At 43.1% G+C, this 23,428-nt stretch overlaps 1 protein-coding gene across 1 annotated transcript; it reads left to right on the plus strand.

Moving 5' to 3' along the window:
- The first annotated feature begins 13,003 nt into the window (after positions 1–13,003).
- SVIP (small VCP interacting protein) lies at positions 13,004–21,490 on the plus strand. Its single transcript, XM_033928231.1, has 4 exons — positions 13,004–13,137; positions 15,473–15,523; positions 16,343–16,459; positions 17,782–21,490. The coding sequence occupies exons 1-4, from the start codon at positions 13,075–13,077 to the stop codon at positions 17,794–17,796; spliced, it is 246 nt and encodes an 81-aa protein (XP_033784122.1). The 5' UTR covers positions 13,004–13,074; the 3' UTR covers positions 17,797–21,490.
- The last annotated feature ends 1,938 nt before the right edge of the window (positions 21,491–23,428 follow it).

Consider the following 23,428-nt stretch of genomic DNA (forward strand, 5'->3'; position numbering starts at 1 on the left):
TGCATGCAAATCTCATTTATGAATATTCATTGTGGACTTCCTCAAAATCTGAATGGCTGGGAAGCCCCCAAGGACAGGTTTGGGAACCAATGGGTTAATCTTTGCCCCATGTCAGATCCACACATTCTTTGGCATTCATTTGGTTAGCTATTACATTCCTGCACATACATATTCATCACATTAATCTCCCTGCCTCAGAATCAGAAATGATGCCCTGTCTTCCTCTTTCATAAGGAAAATCTTCCACTAGAAAGAAATAAAATCCAATCAGCATGTCTTTTCAAACTACCTCACTGTCTGTCTGAAATACATTTATCAGCTGGGCATCTTTCCATCCTCAAGATATGAATATATCACCAAACATATGAGTCAATAGTCTAAATATTTAAGACGAGAAGAGCTTTCTCTGTCTCTGCTAGCAACAAATGGCATATTTATAGCTGTAGCCAATAGTTAATTCTCAGTGCATCGGTAACTAGGCAGATTTGCACTCCCGCTCAACACACCTCACATCCCATCACACAACCTACTCCCTTCAACCCCTTTATATCTCACACACCTACCATCACTCTTCACACACACCACTCCGTCCTTCACCCAGCACAAACACAACCTCTACACCCTAAGAGATTGAGAGGGGACATGATCGAAACATTCAAGGTGCTGAAGGGAATAGACTTAGTAGATAAGGACAGGTTGTTCACCCTCTCCAAGGTAGGAAGAACGAGAGGGCACTCTCTAAAGTTGAAAGGGAATAGATTCCGTACGAACATAAGGAAGTTCTTCTTCACCCAGAGAGTGGTGGAAAACTGGAACGCTCTTCCGGAGTCTGTCATAGGGGAAAACACCCTCCAGGGATTCAAGACAAAGTTAGACAAGTTCCTGCTGAAACGGAACGTACGCAGGTAGGGCTAGTCTGAGTTAGTGTGATGGTCTTTGACCAGAGGGCCGCTGCGTGAGCGGACTTCTGGGCACGATGGACCACTGGTCTGACCCAGCAGCGGCAATTCTTATGTTATTTTCTAAGCAACTCCCCATCCATTGCATATCATATATACCGCCTTTCTACTGCACACATGCTCACTAATTCCCCCACCCCAACCCACTTACCCGAGAGCAAAAACATTTATAATGCATTAAGAAACAGTTCTATAAATGGGCACCTCCATCTAGGTGCCCCTCAGTAGGGGACAATTCCACGGCTGTGGTAAAAATGGCCTGAGCACATGGGAAAACCACGCACAAGGAGTTCTCATCCAAAACCAAAATCTTGGGTGTAACAATAGATAACACCCTAAACTTTCATTCTCATATTTCTAAATTGGTTTCTTCTTCTTTCTACGCTCTCCACCAAATTCGATTCATTTGCTCATTTCTTCAACAAAGTTCACTTCGTATTCTTATACATTCTCTCGTCTTGAGCAAACTTGACTATTGTAATTCCATTCTCGTTGGACTTCTGAAATATCAAATACATCATTTACGATTGGTCCGGAACTCTGCTGTAAGATTACTTCATCACTGTTCTAAGTTTGATCACGTTACACCACTTCTAAAATCAGAACACATCCTCCCGGTTTTATATCGCATTCCTTTTAAATGTAATATTTTGTCTCATTAGATTCTATCAAGTGGTCTTCCTTCCTTTCATATAGTTTCCTGGTTCCAGACTCGCCACAAAGAACTCTACAATCTTCACAACAGTTATTAGTTGTTCCCTTATTCCGACAACTCTTCCTCGATTTTCATAGGAATTCTTCCTTTTCTGTCATGACTCCCGCTCTCTGGAATTCTCTGCCTTTTTATCTCCGTTCAGAAAAATCATTCGCAAATTTCAAGACACAATTAAAGGCATCCTACTTCTCCTTGGCTTTCCGTTCTTAATTTTTCTAGGTAACGTTTCTCTAAAGTTCCATTTTCGGATTATTCCGACAACTCTTCCTCGATTTTCATAGGAATTCTTCCTTTTCTGTCATGACTCCCGCTCTCTGGAATTCTCTGCCTTTTTATCTCCGTTCAGAAAAATCATTTGCAAATTTCAAGACACAATTAAAGGCATCCTACTTCTCCTTGGCTTTCCGTTCTTAATTTTTCTAGGTAACGTTTCTCTAAAGTTCCATTTTCGGCTTTATCTCAACTAATGTGAGCAGAACAAACTTTAGTCTTCTCCCCTACCATATTGTTCATTCCTTCCCTTTCCCCAACTTACCGACTCCCTCCTTTCCTCCTATTTCTTTGTTGGTTTGACTCTTTGACTGCATTTGATGTTTTCTTTATTTTTTGCTCCCTACCCTATTTAATTTTTACACTTATTTATTTTAAACTTTTATTGTAAACCGCTTAGATTTACCTTTGCGGTATATTAAATAAATTGAACTGGGAACATGAACTTGCACGAAGGCCACCTTTGCTGCAGCTCAACAAAAAGATCTCTAAATTTGATCATGATTTTCAAAAAAACTAACAAGGCGAATATTACATCTCAATTTGGGGCCCTTTTACTAAGGCGCCCTAGTAAAAGGGCCCCTAAAAGAGAAGTCCATAGGCCATTCTTGAGATGGTTTGGAGAAATGCATTGCTTATTCCTAGGAATCTGCTTTTCTCCTTGGGATCTTGCCAGGGACTTGCGACCTGAGTCAACCTTAGTTGGCCACTGTGCAGCATGCTGGGCTTGATGGACCTGTTCACGGCTGTCTTATTTTGTTGACATGCAGCTTGTGAAATCAGTCATTTTTGGACATATTAGGGCTTAAAGTGATGATGTGTCTTCTGTGCTGTTTGTTATTTTTAAGCACTATAAGAAGAATGTGATTTACTCTAATGGGAGCTTTTCTTTATTCCGTTACCTGACGGAAACCTGATTTCAGGCTCCCGCTGAATAGATTATATAATGCACATCAGAAAATATATGACATATTTCATCAGTCATTTTAGTAGCCACCTGTTCCTCAGCATCTGGAGTCAAGCAAAAGGTTTTGCCTTGGTAAAGAGCCTGGAATATTGCTACTCCTTGGGTTTTGGCTAGGTACTAGTGACCTGGATTGGCCAACCTGAGAATGGGCTACTGGGCTTGATGGACCATTGGTCTGACCCATATTCATATGTTCTTATGTTCTATGACATGCATTCAAAAAATGGATCCCAACCTCCCTCAAGTTTTCAAGTCATCCACAGCGAATATGCATCAGACAGACCTTCATGGAATACAGTCAGGCAAACTTCTCTCATCTGTACAAAGTATATTAAAACCTAAAAAGCTAATTGAACAGTGTCATATATTATTTATTCATATAAATTCACAATTAAATCGTCGGACATTTTAATTGCACGTTGTGCGAAGAAATATTTTCTCCAGTATTCTCATTATTTTATAGACCTCTATCATATCACCCCAGTTAAGGGCTTTTGCAGCCGTTTCTGCCTGTTAAGCTGCATTTTGCCCAATGTTTTAGAATTTTTTCTCTCAGGAAATGTGGCATGGAAAGCGTTTGGCAGATAGCATGTTGCATTTACCATGTGCTACTTGACTAACGCAGTGTTAAGGGCCACTTACTGCTTTCTAACTAGGAGGTGCTAAGCCCTGATCCGATAAACATAGGGGTCCTTTTACAAAGGCGCGGTAGCGGTTTACCGTGCATTAAACTGCCTGCTGCGCTAGTTCCTAACGCCTCCATTGATGAGGCATTAGGATTTTAGGCTGTTGCGGGGGTTAGCGCGTGATGAAATGTCCTTGATAAAAGGAGCCCATAGGCACTGAGGAAGGTGGTGCCTAGCGGCTGTCAATCTTCAATTATGCACCGTTTATAGAATCACGCCTAGCGGTGCCTAAAGTGGACTTAGGTGACCCTTATTTATGCCAGTTTTGGCACCTACATGCAAAACATGTCCAAGTTCTTCCCACATTCCTCCCCCTAACCATGACCACTTTCTAGTAGGCGCTTTGGTCATGGCCTATCACCCTATTCATTTTAGTTTTTGCCAAGTATGAGCTACCAATTGCTTATTATTGACGCCAATTAGGCTTATTACATGAAGTTAGGCACCTAGATTGGCTAGTGCAGGGGTAGGGAACTCCGGTCCTCGAGAGCCGTATTCCAGTCGGGTTTTCAGGATTTCCCCAATGAATATGCATTGAAAGCAGTGCATGGAAATAGACCTCATGCATGTTCATTGGGGAAATCCTGAAAACCCGTCTGGAATACGGCTCTTGAGGACCGGAGTTCCCTACCCCTGGGCTAGTGGGACGTGAGAGAGGCAGATGATCTGCGATGATTGAGATGTAGAACAAAGAACAGAACAAACCAGTATATGAAACCAAAAGAAATATAATGTCACATGTGCCCGACGTGGCCACGTTTCGCCGGGCTGCATCAGAGGCAAAATGTCCTGCTGCAATACTTCAACCACTTCCTGAAGGAGTATTGTAGCAGGACATTTTGCCTGTGGCACAGCCCTCGGGCTTAACATGGTCACATTAGCAGTAGCATAGAGAGGGTGAGAGGCGTCCGGGGCGGTGGCTCCCTTCTCCCCCCTCTTGTATTTGCCCCCCTTCCCCGGTCTCGCCTGCTACGCGCAGTTGTTGCTCACAGCGGTCAACAATGTGCTCATCGCGACCCCCATCAGCTCTCCCTATGACTATTTGGCTTTCTGTCAGGTACTTGTGACCTGGATTAGCCACAGTTGGAAAGAGGAAACTGGGCTAGATGGACCCAACAGGGCTGTTCTTATGTTCTTAACTGTCCCCCTTTCCTTCCCAAAAGATAAAATTAATACACAAAATCTTTTACAAGGAGAATCACTTCAGAACAAACTCCTGCATCCATCACTCACAGTCTAGTAGTTTACACAGAAACCACTAACTGGAGCGGGAAACAAATCCAGTGTTTCAAGTAGACAAAACCCCTTTTGTGAAATCCTGTGTTTTGTGCTCTCTGGGCTCCTCTCAGCCTTTTATTGCAGAGCCAAAAGAGACCAATTTATATCTTAAGGTTGCTTTAATTTTCTTCTTGTGGCTGTAGCAGAGAAATGAATAGGAGTGAGGGGCTTATTCTCTGATCCAGCAGGGATATGGCATTAGAAAGAAAAGACAGTGGAGCTAACAAAGTGGAAAAAGAAATAATTTGCTAGGGTGAGCTGTAGGCTCCATGTGTGGACTGAAATGTGTTGTTTATTATACAGAAAAGAGCCAAAAAGGCAGGCTTGTGTAATGAGAGACTAACACCCTGCCAGACAGCGACCCCTTGTGGCAAATGAACTTAAAACACTAAGCAAAATAAAATCCCAATGCAGTGATAATTAGAGAATGACATGGGGACTCAGTCTCCCTGCTCCGTCCCCGTGAGTTTTGTTGCTGTCCCTGCCCCATTCCTGTAAACTCTGCCTTAAACACACAAGCCTCGAACACTTAGGATTTTAAAGTGTTTGAGGCTTGTGCAGATGAGGATGGAGCTTGCAGGAATGGGGCAGAGGCAGGGACAGGAAAAGAACTCGCGGGGACAGGATGGGAAAATGAGTTCCCGCAGGGATGGAGAAAAATTTGTCCCTGTGCCATTCTTTAGTCATAATCTCTCAAACAGTAGTGTGCCCCGAATAGATTCCCGAATTTTACTTTATTTTAAAAAATTTCCTTCATACGTATATGCTAGAATAGATGACATGTATGTTACATGCGCAACAGTCTGTCAATGTTATGAGTGTCTGTGTGCATAAGGATACAACCGCCCAGTCAGCCATCATTCCTTGACGTGATTGGTCCTTGAAAAATAATGACAAGTAATTTTATTTTTATTTTTTATGCAATATTTTTCCTAACATGAGCAACAAAGCAATCAAGACTTTGTTACTGTTTGGATCTTCTTATCTTTGCAAACTTGGATTTTCAGCTCGGACAGAAATTAAATTGAAACTGAGAAAGACTGCAGATGGTGGATGATGAAAAGTGTATTTGTTTGTCAGCTATCGAGCCGTGTTTTGCATTAATTTGCCCTCAAAAACATGCACATCCATTGCATTGATTAGCAATTCTATTCTATCTACTTTAGTTTCATTGTTGTTACAAGATTAGTCTTCGATTTATATACCGGGTCATCTCCCAAAGGAGCTCGACTCAGTTCACATATAATTAAGACTAGCATACATAAGAAGAAGTGCATGAGAGAAGTAAGAGCTGTATTATCATTTCGTTGATACTATAGTTAAGATGTTTGAATATTGTGTGAACAGCAGTTTTCAGGGCTTGTTGTAGCTGGCCTATCAGTCTAATAGAGTCAGGAAGTCCATTCCAAATCTCTACCAGCTTGAAGACAAGAGATTGACTAATCTTCCCAGCAGATAGAATTCCCTTAAAGGAGGAGAAAGATAGCTTATATCTCTGTGTATTCCTCGGATGATAAGATCTAACGGTATTCCAATATAAGGGAACTAAAGGGTCAAATATTCCATAGAGAAGCCTAAAGATTATGCATGCAAATTTAAATTGGATCCTAAAGCGGACTGGGAGCCAGTGAAGCTTTCTCAACAGAGGAGAAACATGGTTGTACTTTTGTTTCCAGAAAATAAGCTTAACTGCCGTATTTTGTATTAACTGGAGTCATTTTAGACTGCCCTGCTTAATGCCTAGATAAACTGAATTACAGTAGTCTAACTGGGCAAGCACACTACCAACACTGAAAAATGTTCTTGATGAAATAATGATCTAACTTTCCTCAACATACGCAGACTGAAAAAACACTTTTTTGTCAAAGTGAGCCAAGTATGGGACAATGAAGCGATTGTGACATCACTGTATGAGGTTGGCTCTTATTGGTGGAATGAGGCATTATGACATCACAATCTCAGCTCTGGTTAACAGAGACTGAAACTCTTCTCACAAAGGGGGGAAAGTTATCAACGTGGGATACAGTTAAGATAGGTTATTTTAACACTAACTCTGCAATGAAGTTATCAGGCAACAAGCAGAATGGTCCTACATGATCTTTCACTGGAGATTTTCTAATGGGAGTCCATAGATGAAATTTAAATTATTGTGTAAAATAAAAAATATATCAGTATTTAGAAAGTAAGCATTACAGAAGTACTGTATCGTATGGATGGTATAAGTATTGTCAGCACCAGGTCTGGTTAAATTATACTGCATTTATGCCACTACTTGACTGGAATGATCAAAGCACACAAGAAAAGGGAAGGAAGAAGGGATTTGGGGATTTAGCTCATACCTTTTCCACTTGTGGCTCAACAAGCTTACTGCTTTCAGATTGAGAATACGATTTACTTCAAAAAAAACCCTACAGCAAAGCTTTGTGATGCTAAAAACCCTGGTTCCATTCTCCCCCTTCAAAACTTTCTCTCGGTACTTTCTATGCGCGGACGTGGTGCAGACACTTCAACACAGCAACCGCCGATTCCACTTTTAAGTTTCCTTCCACAGGGACGTGATATTAGTCTAGAAAACAGCATCCTTTATCAGGATAATTTTTATTAATAAAACTTGCAAAGCATGCTGTTTTAGAGAGGCATATGATGGGAAAGCAAGCCCAAGGAAAATCAGATCTTTTAATTGGAATTATAATTAGAATAAATTAGGAAGACCATCTTTAATCAAAATAAGGAGCTGATGGGCTCATAACCAGGATGTAGCATCATATACAGTGAAGACAGAACACAAGAACAAGATTCAGGAACTTTCTATTTAACATAAAAGCAGAAAGGGCACGCTCCACGCACTGGAAACTGAGACCTAATTTACTCCTCCTGTTCAGCCTCTTCAAGAGAGAGTTAGCGCCTTGGGAATGCCTTGAGTGAGACAATGTTATTAATCATGTTCCTATCAGAATTCTTGACGCTCGGTATCAAATGTGGAGAATTTACATCTGCAGATGAAGTGTCCTGAAGGAAACAGAATGTCCTGTGGAGAATGCAATTTTAATACGATGTAATACCAAAAAAAAAAGGCGCTCCTGTCCTCATTTCCTTCAGCTATGGATACTGGTCAAAGGGTGGAAGTTTGACTTTAGAAACAGCATAATTAAAGGACCCTTTTCCTAATGAGCACTGAAATCTGGGCTTAACATGTTCTAACGCAGGATTCTCATACTCCCTGAGCCCATATTTAATGCGGCACTTGCTTTGGACCTTTTTTTTTTTTTGCAGGTTGTACACTACTGTTCCCATTATCCGCTGAGAGATAATGCAGGAAAACGTACCACCTCCTATTTAGGAAGCCCTAAAATGATGAACAAAAATGGATGCTAGAAAAGATCAGCGCTAAGTGTGATTCAATAAAGGATATGCACTCTCTATACAATTGAGCTTAGCATTGATTTCCACATAAAATCCATTGTACTCTTTGGGATTTTGCCAGGTACTTGGGACCTGGGTTGGCCATCGTTAGAAACAGGATACTGGACTTGAATCACCTTTGGTCTGTCCCAGTATGGCAATGCTTATGTTCTTGTGTGAGCCAAGTATAGGCCAATTGAGCCATTGTGACATCACTGCTGAGGTTGGCTCTTAGGCATTGGTGGAATGAGGCATTATGACGTCACAATCTCAGCTCTGGAATGTTGCTACTCTTTGGGTTTCTGCCAGGTACTGGGGACCTGGATTGGTCACTGATGGAGACAGGATACTGGGCTTGACGGACCTTCGGTCTGTCCCAGTATGGCCACGCTTAGGTTCTTAGGTTCACTTTGACTTTGGGAGCTAGACTTACGCCTCATGACACCTGTTGGATACAGAGACCCAGCATTATGTAACAACGTGCACAATTTTTGGGAACCGTTCCATGGTCATGTCCTCTTGGACTTGTGAATGATGGGATTTGGGATGCGCACAGCCAGATGTGGACACAAATCTAAATTGGTTGTTAGTGGCCAGTTATGGCTGGCTAATGGCTTGTTAGCCAATTAAGTTGCACACACGTCTCAAGATCGTGCAGAAATCAGGAAAAAACACAAAGACATGAAGGGTAATTTTAGATGTGTGATGAGTGTGTTTGTGCTTTTCTCTGTGCAGATACTAGCAAAATGTGTGTGAATAGTTCTGCTTGGAAAATTACCCCAGAGAATTGCACCTGTTTTGATCATGCAGAAATTTGCTCACATGTCTGTGCGTGGACTAGTTTTACATTCATTTTTCTTGGGGTAATTCTTTACAACAGCTGCTAAAATTTATATGCCAGTTACACGTGAGAATGAATAAAATAATAGCACATATGTGCATACATACTAGATTGCATCTAAGCAGAGCCATTGCAACATGGTAGGCAGGGTAAGCTTGGCAGGAAGGTTCCAACGTTTGGAACACCCCCAAACGTTGCCTCAAGCCTAACACCGTCTTAGAAGTTGTGCCAGCCCTGCCCCATCAGGGACTGGGCCGATCTCCATTCTTGTGCTGCCTTTGTCTTAGCATTTGTCTCTGCTTGCAATATCTGCCCCTACCGCATTTGTGCTCTGCCTCCAGGCCCAGCCTGCCAGTTTCGGCATCACCATAACACTGACATCAAGAGAGAACTAGTCCCATTGCATCTCATATGCACGTCCCATTGTCAAGGGGCAGGACTAGCTGAAACCACATGGATGCAAAGTTCTTTCATGTGGGCTTTCACTTTCGATTCAGTAGAAGAGAAGGGAAGGGAACAGAAGGAGAAGATCCTGTCATGGATGGAAGAGTGAAGGGAAACGCTGGAGCCACGGAGCAAGGAAACAGTGAGAGATGCTGGACTGAGGAGGCACGGGTCAGAATACATAGTGGGAGGCATATGGATTACAACTGCAGTCATTGTTTATATACCGCAAATACCTTTGCAAAGTTCATTGTAGTTTACAAATAAACAGAGTGGAAAGGAAGGGAAGAGAGAGATGCACATTAACAGATTTGAGGAAACAGAAAAATGGAAGCAAGCCGAAATGAAAGATCAATGCCAAAGATGGGGAGGAAGTTAAGAAGAAAGGAGGAGAGAAAAGAAACAAATGGACAGGAGACCCTGGATACCGAGTTAAAAACACAGACAGGGAAGCAGAAGTGGAGACAGGAAACAAGATGATTAGAAAAATAAAATCACCAGCTAACAAAGGTAGGAAAATTATTTTATTTCCAGTTAAGTGACTGAACTATGTCAGATCTGAGAATTTACATGTGCTGTCTTTATACAAGTTGCACTTGACAGGTAGCAATGCATTTCTTTCTACTTCTCAAATCTCTGATCCAAAATGGAAGAGATGTAACATAAAACCAGTTACCCTTGACCTTTCCTTACACTGGATGTGGCCACCTTGGTCTTTGAACATCCAAATTCTGCAATGGGCAGCAATTTTATATTTGGGTTTGCTCCTGTAGGAACTCTCCTGTGTTTTGCCCTATCAAGCATCAAAACACCAATGACAGGTTTCTGGTGTTGCTAAAAAAACAAACCCCCTTTTTACAAAGGTGCACTAAGCTTTTTAGCACACACTAAACGCTAATGCATGCGTTATCCTATGGACGTGTTAGCGGTCAGTGCACACGCTAAATCCGTGCTAAAACGCTTAGCGTGCCTTTGTAAAAGAGGGCCAAAGACTGCAAACAACACTTGCAAACAAATGCAACAGTTTTCTTGTTTTCATTCATGTTTGTTTGCCCAATCAATTATTTTCTTTTTTTTTTTTTTTTTCTAAAAATAAAACAAATAATTAAAGCAATTCTAGAATATCGGGATCCAGAATCTTCAAGAAATTTGTCTGAACTGATTGTTGAAAGCACAACCTGCTATTCTGTTAGGATAGGGAGATGCGATTGGTGAAAGTTCACATTTAGGACCCTGTGCGATTGACTTCAATGACCAAAATAAAAGCAACAAAATTCTATAAATGCTTTATATATATTGTTCTTTTATTTTGGACATTGAATTCAACCTCACAGTGTCCTAAACGTGACCTTTATAAACTATATAAAAAGCAATATCACTCACTTTTCTAACAGAACCTCAGCGATGACACCCAAACTGGCTCAAGTTTACGTCACCATTAAGGTTTTAAGCATCAAATTGTCACTGGCTCAAAATTGATATTTCTCTTCATAAATTTTATTTCATCAAGCTCTATATTCATATATACTTTTCTTATAAAAATAATTTGCACTTAACTTCAACTTAGCGAATCATATTCGGGCAAGAGAATTCTTCAACCAATGTGACTCATGCTTTGCTGAAACACTATGGGGTCCTTTTATCAAGCTGCAGTAGGGGTTTAACAAGCGTAATATCGCCGCTAACGCCTGCACTGAGCAGGCGTTAGTTTTTTAGCCAGCCGCGGGGGTTAGCGCGTGATGAAATGTCCGACGTGCTAACCCTGCTAGCGTGGCTTGATAAAAGGAGCCCTATATCAAGGTATATCCCCTATTAAGACCACCATCATCCTTCACCTCATCTTCTATTAGATTTAACCATAGTTAAATTGTGAGTCTGCTTAGACAGATAAGAAAAATACTTAAAAGTACCTGAGTACTATTTAATGTATTGTAAACTGGTTTGGGTGGATCTCTTCATGAAATCGTGGTTAAGAAATCTAAATAAATAAATATTATACCATGACTATTTTTATGCCACATGAAAAGAGCACCACCTGCTGGAATTCTTAATTAAATGAAAAACAAGTGTGGAGCTCTATTCCCTAAGAGATCCATTTGCTAGGTTCATACTGATCACAAAATTTCAATGTGTCATATAGAAATATGATGGCAGATAAAGGCCAAATGGCCCATCCAGTCGGCCCATCTGCAGTAACCATTATCTCTTCCTCTAAGAGATCCCACGTGACTATCCCACACTTTCTTGAATTCAGACAGTCGTTTCCACCACCTCTTCTGGGAGACTATTCCATGCATCTACCACCCTTTCTGTAAAAAAGTATTTCCTTAGTGTACTTCTGAGCCCATCACCTCTTAACTTCATCCTATGCCCTCTCATTCTAGAAATTCCTTTCAAATGAAAGAGATTTGACTCATACGCATTTATTCCATGTAGGTATTTAAACATCTCTCCCTCCTTTCCTCCAAAGTATACATCTTGAGACCTTTAAGTCTGTCCTCATACGCCTTATGATGAAGACCATTCACCATTTTAGTAGCCTTCCTCTGGACCGACTCCATCCTTTTTAGATCTTTTTGAAGGTGCGGCCTCCAGAATTGTATACAATATTCTAAATGAGGTCTCACCAGAGTCTTATACAGGGGCATCAATGCCTCCTTTTTCCTACTGGCCATACCTCTCCCTATGCAACCTAGCTTCCTTCTAGCTTTCGCCGTCACCTTTTCAACCTGTTTGGCCACCTTAAGATCATCACATGCAATCACTACCCAAGTCCTGCTCTTCTGTCGTGCACATAAGTTCTTCACCCCCTAAACTATACAGTTCCCTCTGGTTTTTGCAGCCCAAATGCATTTCTTAGCATTACATTTTAGCTGCCAAATTTCAGCCCATTCTGCAAGCTTCTTCATGTTATTCACACCATCCGGTGTGTCTACTCTATTGCAGATTTGGGTATCATCCCCAACCTCTATGTCATGTCTAGCCAAGTCAGATTATAAGCTCTTCTTAGCAGGGACCGTCTATAAATGTCAAAATGTACAGCGCTATATAAGGGATGAGTAGTGGTTAAAGCAGCATCTTTCCTATATTCAGGCATTTTCTCTGTTGCATCCAAGTTTCGTGTACAAACACTTTTTTTGCAATTTCGTTTAAATGTGCCACATCTTAGCTTCAAGGATTGCTGCGAAGGAGAGGCGCATGCGTAGAAAAGCAGACCGCCCAGAAGCTAACGTAGCCTAGAATCGTGACGCACGCGCGCACAAGAGGCAGGCGCCCGCCAATCGGGGGACACTCGGCGGGCGTGAAGACCAATCGGAGCGTTTCCCGTAATCCAGACAGTTAGGAGAGGCGGGGTTGGCAGGAGCGGAGGAGGAATCAGGCGGCAGCGTTGGGGCAGGGGGGCGGGGCAACGGGTAGAATTGTTTGGTCAATAAAGCTAGTTGAGGCGGGGGGCGGGGCCAGGCTTCCGGAAGAGACCCGGGCTGGGCGCTGACCGTCCGTTGCCCCCGGCCATGGGGCTGTGTCTGCCCTGCCTGGGGGGCGCAGCCGACGACGTGGTGGAGACGCCGGATCCGGTGAGTAGAGGCCGGATCATCAGCCCCCGCCCGCGCAGGCTTGCGCGTATTTTCAAAACGCTGGGCTGCGGGTGGTGCAGTGAGTCAACGGGCTGGGCAGATGGCAGAAGCCGGCTCTGGGAAGACCCCAAAGCGGGCGAAGCCCCAGCGTGGACGAGACAGGAACCCCCCCCCCTCAATGGAGCCCCAGGGTGGGCCCCGTGGGTGGACCCCAGGGTGGGCCCCGTGTGGTGGCTCTTCCTGCAGTCGGCCCCTGGGGGCAAAGCAGTCACTGCCTCCGAAAAGGGACAGCCGTCATTCCCACCCACTCCTAAATCTTCCCCCTTGATGTCCTCCAGAGCTTCCCTTCCTAAGGGCAGCTCCCCGTGGCCTGTCCTCTGCTCCGGATGAAGTCTATTGACTGTTTGAATACCTGCCCTCTGGCCTGACTCTGTCCACTTTATGGGTTTTTTTCTGGGTCTGGTTTCCAGAATTGTACACAGTATGTAAGACTAGCCTTACCGGGTCAGACCAGTGGTCACCCCCCCCCCCCCCCAGCATCCTATATCCACGGTGGCCAGTCCAGGTCTCAAGTACCTGGCCAAAACCCAAAGAGTAGCAGCAGTCCTTGCTACCAATCCAAGGCAAGCAGTGGATCTCCCCCCCTCCCCCCTATGTCTGTCTCGCTAACAGTCTATGGACTTTTCCTCCAGGAACTTGTCGAAACCTGATTTTAAGGCCAAATGGGATCAGCACATGGGATCTATTCACAGGGCAAAGGTAGGGGAGGGACATTAGGGTGGGCAGACTAGATGGGCCGTGGCCCTTATTTGCCGTCTATTTCTATGTTTCTATGTTTAATATTAAAAAAACTGCAGTTGTTACAAAATACGGCTATTAGACTATTATGTGATACTCATAAATACGGGCATGCTTCTTCTCTTAACAGCATCGTTATTGGCTTACTGTGGAACAACGGATTATTTTCAAACTACTGACACTTCCATTTAAAGCAAATAAGATAGTACCGATTATCTCTTACCATCCCATATTCGCCCCCTCGTCTTTTGCATTCCAATCTGTCCTTCCTAATTCTAAATTCACCAGACACATTCCTTCTTTTTTTGCAGCACTGTTCTTTTGAAATTCTCTTCCGTTACAGTCACATTCGTGCTAATTACCTGTCTATTTACCCAAATATTCAACCCCTCGTAGGACGGATGCTGCTCCTTTCCCACTGTCTTCTATTTGTTCTAGACTGGTTGGATCTTGGTTGAATGATAGATTCTATCCTTTCAAGACATTGTACGGTATTGTAGTTCTTTTCCTGTTTTTAATGTTCATTTCAGGATTGTAAACCACCGAGATCTGCCAGTGGCATTACAGCAATATTTAATAAACTATAAATCTCTTCTAAAAGCTCAACTCTATGGAATTCACTTTTCTGTAGCTTTATGTATGGAACCTTTTATATTAAAAGTTTAAGGGGCTCTTAAGATGCGTTTATTTCTATTAGTGTTTGATATTTGATTTTTGTACCTGTTTTGTTGGACTCCATCAAACCTTACAAAGACACTTGAAGTTACAGGGAAATACTTTTAAAACCAATAGAAGGAATATTTTTTTTTTCACTCGGGGAGAATAGTTAAACTCTGGAACGCATTGCCAGAGGTTGTGGTAAGAGCGGATAGCGTAGCTAGTTTTAAGAAGGGTTTGAACAATTTCCTGGAGAAAAAGTCCATAGTCTGTTCTTGAGAGAGACATGGGGGGAAGCCACTGCTTGCCCTGGATCGGTAGCATGGAATATTGCTACTCTTTGGGTTTTGGCCAGGTACTAGGGACCTGGATTGGCCACCTTGAGAACGGGCTACTGGGCTTAATGGACCTTTGGTCTGAACCAGTAAGGCTATTATGTTCTTACGCTAGGGTAGAGTGAAATGCTGTTGGTCTGGACAATTCTTCCTATATCTTTCTTTCCTTTAATACTGGAGTTCTTGTCTGACCTAGGAAATTTTATTGTACGGTCCCTTTGATGGTTTTTCCTAAGCAGGTAATCAAAAGGAACCTTGCTCTTGCAGTCATGACCACAACCCTGCCAAGGCACATTTGATGACACATTGATTTACCTCCATAGGTTGAGACCCCCCAAATGTGGCATACTTGACCCACAATTGGGGAACCACTGGTCTACTCATTCCTCCATCCTAACTTCCGTTTACAACGGATCGCGTTCCAAGACAGGGGTCAGCTTAACCGCAACCAGCTTTTATGTTGGCATAAGAAACTTTAAAACATAGCAAATCCTTCTGAATACTTTCACTTCTGGATTTATGACATCACTTCCCATTTTCTGTAGGAGATGAAAAGACGACAGCTTGCAGCAGCAGCGGAAAAGAGGCAGCAAGAGGTAAATGACCTACCTACCGTGCACAGGCTGTAAGAATGTTCTGTGCGGTGCTTTATAGTCAAGCGTTTTCTGCGTCCGTCTTCTATTATGCAAACTAGAAAATAAGCCTTGAATAAAAACAATTTCAGCGAACAAAAACAACCCTCTTTAAGACGAAGCTAATGAATGCGCTGTTAACTATTGGTAATAGAACAAAACCAAAGGTAGACGAGGGGAAGCCTTTTTATTGAAAGAATCTATTTCTGACATGCATTCAAAGGCTGAACCTTTTTCCTCAGGTCAAAAATGAGCAAATTATGAAGATACCAAAATGTTTAAATGAAATAAGCATTCTAATGCCATGATGATGTGGGGTGGGGGGGAGAGATAGGAAGCAATGATCGTGTAGTATAGTTTTATGGTTTATAATGTGATCAGAAACCCAGATCTCTCTTAAGATGATAAAATATTTTGACAAGTCCTGTCTTATTAATGATTTAAGAGGAAGGAATGGCCTGGTGGTTAGGGCTATAGCGTTGACACCCTGAGGTGGTGGGTTCCAGCCCCATACTGCTCCTTGTTCACAGCATTGCCTCTGCCAGCCATCTGCTGCCACTGCTGCATCTGTGGGAGGCTGTAGGTATGTCAGGTGTCGTGGTGGGAGATTGATCAGCGGGAGAGAGGCCAGACTCGTGCGAGCATGATGAGGGATGGGAACAAGTGCAGAATTCTGCACTGCGCAGTTGCACAGAATTCCACCAGGAGTAAAACCTATGAAAATATATGGGAACAGCCCATGGCGTTAAAGAACCAGTAAGCATCTTGTGCTTGTCTTTGAAGGCGTCCTCCCGCGGCATTAAAAACCCACAGTCAGTGGAGCAGAAGAAAAAGAAGCAGGAAGAGACCGAGAAGTGGTCGTCTACTGAAGGCCCTGTGGGCGGCAGAGGAGGCCTTCGGGTAAGTTGAACAATTGCCAAGTAAGTCAGTCAGGCATGGTCAGATCTGTTGGGTCTATTTAAACCTTTCAGTTGCATTTACCCTGGGGTGGTCCCATTTTGTGTTTGTGGGAGGGGAAGGCTGAAATTAACCAGAGCCAACACCTTGTAGATAAACTGAGAACCATCTAACTAGGGATGATGGTCCTACTGTACCTTCTGTAAATCATTTCACGTACTATGATCCCCCTGGTTGCAGTATAGTGGTGCATTACGGCAGTGCTGCTTTCACAATAAAACTTGTTCACACTGTGTTTTTCAACAATACAGATGTCAATGTGACTGACTCACAATGAGAAATTTAGGGACTTATAAAAACATCCAAGTGCTAGTGGGGCTATCTCCAAAAAGGATCAGACAAGTACCTGCCAGCAGCCTTGGCACAGTGACTGTAAGAAGGGGAGCCAGTTTATACCGCTGAGAGCTCTCTGCTGCTTGGCGACCCCCGTCTTCTTCAGTGAGATCTAAACAGCTGTAGGGAACGTCCCTTCCGGCTGTAGCAGAAGACACACTTACTATTAGGGAGCCTCCCAGTCCACAGGAGCCTTGCATGAAGGAACAAGGATATGTGCATTATTCCAGAAATGCTTTTAAAAAAAGGGAAGTGGTCCTAACCATTATACAGATTCATAAATTTAGCAAGGGGCAGTATTTCCATCAAAAGTCACTTACTGTCCATCACCTGGAATTTTCTCTGTCGCATCATTTTTTCCATTGGCTCTGTCCTCCAAAAAATAAAGACTTTACTGAACGATGCATTCAAAATGGGGCATGGAAAGGAAGAAATGAAATGCATTAGTGTATTTACAAACCGAGACCATGCGGGCATCAAAATCTTCTAAAAGGAGAAGTGCATGTACCATGTGGTGGTTAACCACCTCTGCAAGAAGGGCATTAATAAAAGTACCACAGTCCACACGTTGTGTTGCTTTGGGAAGGAAGGAGAAATCTTAAAGCGGAGGAGGCTCTAAAGTGGTAGGGCTGCCAGATTTTTCCAAAGGAAAATCTGGACTCCATACCTCCCACTGCCCCACCCCCTTAACCTGTTCATGCGTTGGGACGGCATCCACGCATGCGATGCAGTGACATCAGCGTATTCGCAGATGCCGTCTCGATGTCAGAAGCTTTTTAAAACCCAGACCAGGTGCCGGGGAAATCCAGACATCTGGTAACCCTAGGGAAGGGACAGTGAGAAGATAGCAAAGACTACACACAACAGCTGGGAGGTGATTTTCTGTCCTGGGTTTGCCATGTTTCTATTACACTGTCTCTTTCTGTTCCTAGTGGCAGGTTGGATAAAGAGAGACACGGAGGAAGAAACGTTGGAAAAGAAAGAACCAGGGCCTGTGGCTGCTGTGACTCTAACCTTGCAGCTATGCGGAAGTTCTTCACGTGGCTTTTGCTTTGTGTACCCAGAGCTCCAGTTTTTGTCTACAGTTAGCAAGCCCAGGGCTTAAGACAAACACCAGGATGGCCTGGGCTGTCCTCAAATACTTCTACCTAACAAACCAAAGCTTGTGAAATTAACAATGAAAAAAATTAATGCTTTTTCTGGTATAAGTACAAGTTAAGAAATGTCAAAAATGGAGGAGGAAATAATTATGGTGTGGGTGTTCCTAAAATTCACAAAAGTACTTTTTAAGGGAAGAAGTTGTGTAAGGTCAGAATGTGTGGAAATCATCCAGTCACCCAGGATGTTGCCGGTTAAAGAGAATCCACATTATTAAATTTGGCGGCTGAGGGCAGGAGAGTAAGGTTTTGTAAAAATGTGTGAACCAGACAACGATCCGGCCAAGGTCTGTCCCTCTGTTCTTTCTTTGGCAATGGAGGAAAAAAGTTTAGCAACTCAGGTCCAATGTTTACACAGTGTGAAATCTTTGTGCATCTTGGCTTTGTGGGCGCCCGGGCTAGTTTTGCAAAGCTGTAGCAAGCGGACCAGTACGAGAGCAGCAGAAAGGAAAAAAAAAATAATTTAAAAGTAGATGGAGCCATCCTGTCTTTGCCTCTGAAAGGGACGGGCCCTTTCCTGTAGTTTCTGCTGGCTTGCGTCGATGGTGATCTTTGCATTTGGAGAGGAGAGTGTGGCACAGTGGTGTTAAGAGCTACAGCCTCAGCACGCGGAGGTTGTGGGTTCAAACTCTGCACCGTTTCCCTGTGTCCCTGGCCAAGTCACTTAATCCACTGGTACATGAGCTAGATTGTGAGCCCACCAGGATAGAGAGGAGAAATGCTTGAAGTATGTGAATGTAAATCGCTGTAAAATGACAAAAAGGTGGTATCCAAGTCCCATTCCCACCCCTGGCCTCAGGTTTGCAGGTTTTATTTAAAGAGAGTGTAGCTGATTCACTGCCATTTATGGTCTGCTTAAATCTTTATAAAAATACTTGTTTTCTAGTTTGGAGAAGGCCTGTTGCCTTGAGTAATCTTAGGGACACTTACATAAAGGATGGGATGTAGTGTAGTGTCTGCAGGTGTTGATTTGTAACTTTGAATATTGGGATAGGTAAATATTGTGTAATGTCTGTTTCCAGTTGCTGTAACATAACACTAAGCTAAAATGTACCAGTGTTCTACCAGAAGAGGGCAGTGTTGCATTTCTTCTTTTTTTTTGCCTGTTCTAGTGATCATTAAATAAGTTTGATAACATCCTCAGATGTTGTTGATCTTGCAAGAGAGCAAGTGCCAGAACTGCATTTTCACACACAACTACACTACAGAAATTTCTGTACAATGACATTGAATTGCTGCTTTCCTTAAAGTGCTGTGTCTAAGAATATAAAAATAGCCCTACTGGGACGGATCAAAGGTCCATCGGGCCTAAGATCCTGTTTCCAGCAGTAGCCAAAGCAGGTTCCAAGTATCTAGCTAGATCCCAAGTAGTAAAACTGATTTTATGTTGCTTAGCTTAGGAATAAGCAGTGAATTTCCCAAACCGTCTCAATAATGGCCTATGGACTTTTAGGAAACCATTTATAACTTTTCTAAAGCCCGCTAACCTAACTGATTTCACCACATTGTATGAAGAAATGTTTTTCTCCAGTCTGTTTTAAATCTACTAGTTAGTAGCTTCCTTGCAAGCTCCCTAGGCCTAGTAGTTTTGGAAAGAGTTATCCTTTCCACTCATCATTTTATAGACCTCTATCATATCACCCCTGAGCTGTCTCTTCTCCAAGCTGAAGAGCCCTAGCCACTTTAGCCTTTCCTCATAGGGAAGTTGTCCCATCCTTTTAATCATTTTTGTCACCCTACTCTGTACCTTTTCTAATTCCGCTACGTCTTTTTTCAGATACGGTGAGCAGAACTGCACGCAATATTCAAGGTGCGGCCGTACCATAGAGCGATACAAGGGCATTATAAGGATGCAGTTTTTGCATGTTTGGACCTACAAGCTCACCCAGGTTGGCAGAGACTTCATGCCCCAACACAATTGACCCTAAGGAGAGGTGTTGAGCTAGTGAAGGGATGGTGGTATCAGCCCATGCCATGGATGCAGACCCTAACTTGATTTCTTAAATTATATTTCCCGCCACTGCCATCCCTCCTATTAGAATAGAGGGTTCTTGTACACAAACAACTGTGTGCTCAGCAACTTGAGAAACCATTAAGTTCAGTCCCCTCTTGATCACGAATGGATTATGTATCCTTATAAAATACTTCCCAGACAAAAGCTATACAAATATTTCCAACCCAGTTTGACACTTGCACAAAGTAGCTGGGTAGGCATGTGCTATATGCTTTTTATAAAACTTCAGTACCGCACACCACCATGCATGAAAAATGCCAGTACTGTGGCACGTGGCAGCCAGCAGTGAGTTTAGAAGAGCTCGCTGGCCGCGGAGGAAGCAGCAGAGTCTTTCTAAATGACCTTATCAACATAGAGGAAGCCCCTGATGTACTTAAAATCCTCTTTACTTGCTGACTTCCCTAATCTCACCGTTAAGATGTGCAGTTGCTTGAGAGTGAAATAATCCGAGTTAAAAGGGGGTTAATGAGTGGTTTACAGCTGCTCAATTGTAAATGAACATCTATCCCCCACTGCCTAAGACCTGATCTGTCTTTTGCAAGGAGTGTGGTTCTAAAAGCGGGGAACTGTTTGAGCCTGCCATGCAGCTCTTCCCAACACAACGCAGGGCCAGGACTTTCCAGTAATTGGAGAGTGCCGTAGGAAACTAGCTCTGGTCCCTGGGAAAACCCCCATCAATGCCCCCGCCATGGTTGGCTGATTTCCTCCCACTGGCATCTGCCAAAGACATCGGGATGAGTAAGCCAGATTGCTAATACTAGGCCTTGTTTTACAAAGGGCAGTTCTAGAGACTAGGACCTATACTGGCGCCTAACTTAAGTCAAAGCTGCTGTTTAAAATAAATTAAATGCAACTTATAGCAAAAAAACGGAGATGCCTGATGCTACTGTAGGCGTGGCTTTCACCAGAAATGGCGTTAAGCGTTGTAAGGCGCCTCTGTAGGTGGAAATTTAGGCTTTGAAAACCCTGGCCTACATTTCCCAAAGGCACGGCATTTATCATGTGATTTGATACGCAAGCGGCAGCCGATGGTACTGTTTATAGAACCCGGGCCTCGATGCCTGTAAATGTAGAGCATATTAGCACATGAGCACAGAAATGTACACTTGCTCTGGGTTTTGAAAAGCTTCCAACCTGGGTCTGTGTCGGGAGGACATCACATGCATGCATGTCATTGCATTGCATTGCATTGCATTGCATGCATATATGCCCTCCTGACGCAGTCCCAAGGACGAAAATGGGTTGAGGCTGGGGGTGGGGCTAAGGTAACCCTACCCAGGCGGTTATGTGCACAGGAGTCGGGCCAGAAGAACACAATGAGGTAAAAAGGGCAAACAGAAATTCCCCCCTTCCCCAGAAGTAGCCAGCTGCTTAAAGAAATTCTTTGCTAGCTCCCACAACACTTTGATTAACCAGAGATAGGGATACCATATTTAAAAAAAGGAAAACCCTGGACACACAACCCCATCCCCAGAAAGCTGCCTCTCCAATCACGTCTGGAGCAGGAGCGAATGCGTGTGATGTCATCCACGCATGCTCAGAGGCCCTCCAGAGCTTGGGGGCTTTCAAAAACCCAAACGCCGGGTTTTGGAAAGTCTGTCCGGGATCCTGGACAATCCTCTAAAGAGAGGACATCTGGTAACCCTAACCAGAGAGAGACAAACTTCTCGGCTGCACCTTCCCCACAATTACAGCCTGTAGGCTCTGTGTGTTTTCAAATAAAGGTCTAGTCACAGTTCTTCACATAAATCAACAATGTACTGTGACATTTTAGAGGTAGGTTTTATTAAATAAGGGGAAGCATGAGAGAAACTTGACAATTGTTCTGGTGGCATGTGACAGCCTAATACAGTTTGTCCAAAACTCACAGCATAAGGAAGGAAAAAATTAGTCTCCAAGCAAAATAAGTCACCTGCAAAGAATGTCATGAGAGCCACAGGTTGACACGGAGCGATTAAACAGAACATATCTAAAGTACATACCTGTTCTGTTCCCTGAAAATGTGAATGATGCTCTCGGCTACAAAAGAATTCTACAAACACAGATCACAATCAAATGTAAACTTTATTTGCATTAAAGAAGGATTTAGACATAAGAAAATAATTACTAAAATATTTATCAAAAGAAAACATTAACCGACTACCATGTGATGTGGGAGGGAGGTACATTGGGCTTCCACATCGGTGTGACCACGTCCAGGACCGACTTGTCCCAGAGGCAGGGGATCAGGATGGGAGCAGACTTGAGAACCTGAAAACATGTACCTCTGCATGTGTTCTCCACCTACACAAGACAGTCTAGGATTCACTAATCCCTTCTTTTTTTCTTAGATTTAAGAAATGCAGTTTTGAAAAGGTTACACAGAACGATCAGCTAGTGCTACTGTGCCATGTTCCTTCTTACGTTGAAGCAGTCTAGCACAAAAGACAAGGGAGATCTTTTCAACCAATGACCAGTCTTTAGTCAACGCAGTGATCCCAACAAGGATCCCTCTTTCGGCGTGTAAGGAACGCCTACCCCAGGGGACACTTTTGCAGAGAAATGCTGAAAGATAAAAAATTCTTAGCGCAGTTGGATCGCGGTGTTCACAGCAAGTGCAAAGTGTCCCCTGAGGAAGGTGTACTTTACACGCCAAAACAGGGATCCTTGTTGGGACCACTGTGTTGACTAAAGACTGATCATTGGTTGAAAAGACTTCCCTTGCCTTTTTTGCTAGACTGTTTATACTTTAGGCAAGGTGTTCCCTCTGTCTGCCTGTCTACTTTTTTACTTTTAAAGCATGAGACTGGCAAAGTTTCTGAGAGCTGATGGACTTCAAGAAATACAAGACAGGCTTGAGCTCTCAGACTGCAGCCAACAGAGCTTCAAAACATACCTGTCGGCCCTAGCATTGCTACCAATTAGCATTTTGGTTGCCCTAACCAACGTCAGCAAAGGCCTATGGGAAATTATATCAATCTGACTTTGGGATAAGTACTCATGCACAGAATTCACATACAGAAAGCATCCAGGCAGACTTTCAAACAGCCCTAATTAAATCATGCTTAAAAGGTAACAAACGAACTTGCAGCTAAGAGGTGCTAAGAAGATGTTTTAATGTCTGATGCTTAGGATGGACAGCTTAGGATATACAATGGATCCAGGTGCACAGTTATTGTCAGAGGCATACTGGAAATTACATTTGACTCCAGTCTATTCTTCTCCAGTCTAGCACACCTCACTTCCCTTCCTGGTCAGTGAAACTAACTATTGTTTCAGACAATTTACTAAGGATGGGGATGCTTAACTTCAATAGATTCTATATTTAGAATAATTCCAAGCTATAAAAGCCCCCTCTCAACAACACCCCTCGCTCTTGCTCTCTATCTTTGAAACTTTGCTCTCTCTTTAATTGTAATGCTTATGAAG

Source organism: Geotrypetes seraphini, chromosome 19 (genome assembly GCF_902459505.1).
Source record: "Geotrypetes seraphini chromosome 19, aGeoSer1.1, whole genome shotgun sequence".
Taxonomy (NCBI): Eukaryota; Metazoa; Chordata; class Amphibia; order Gymnophiona; family Dermophiidae; genus Geotrypetes; species Geotrypetes seraphini.

Excerpts from the sequence above, each read along its gene's own strand:
- SVIP (XM_033928231.1), top strand. The coding sequence starts at position 13,075 with ATGGGGCTGTGTCTGCCCTGCCTGGGGGGCGCAGCCGACGACGTGGTG. Across the intron at positions 13,138-15,472 it reads TGGTGGAGACGCCGGATCCG|GAGATGAAAAGACGACAGCT; the intron begins GTGAGTAGAGGC and ends CATTTTCTGTAG. Across the intron at positions 15,524-16,342 it reads CGGAAAAGAGGCAGCAAGAG|GCGTCCTCCCGCGGCATTAA; the intron begins GTAAATGACCTA and ends TTGTCTTTGAAG.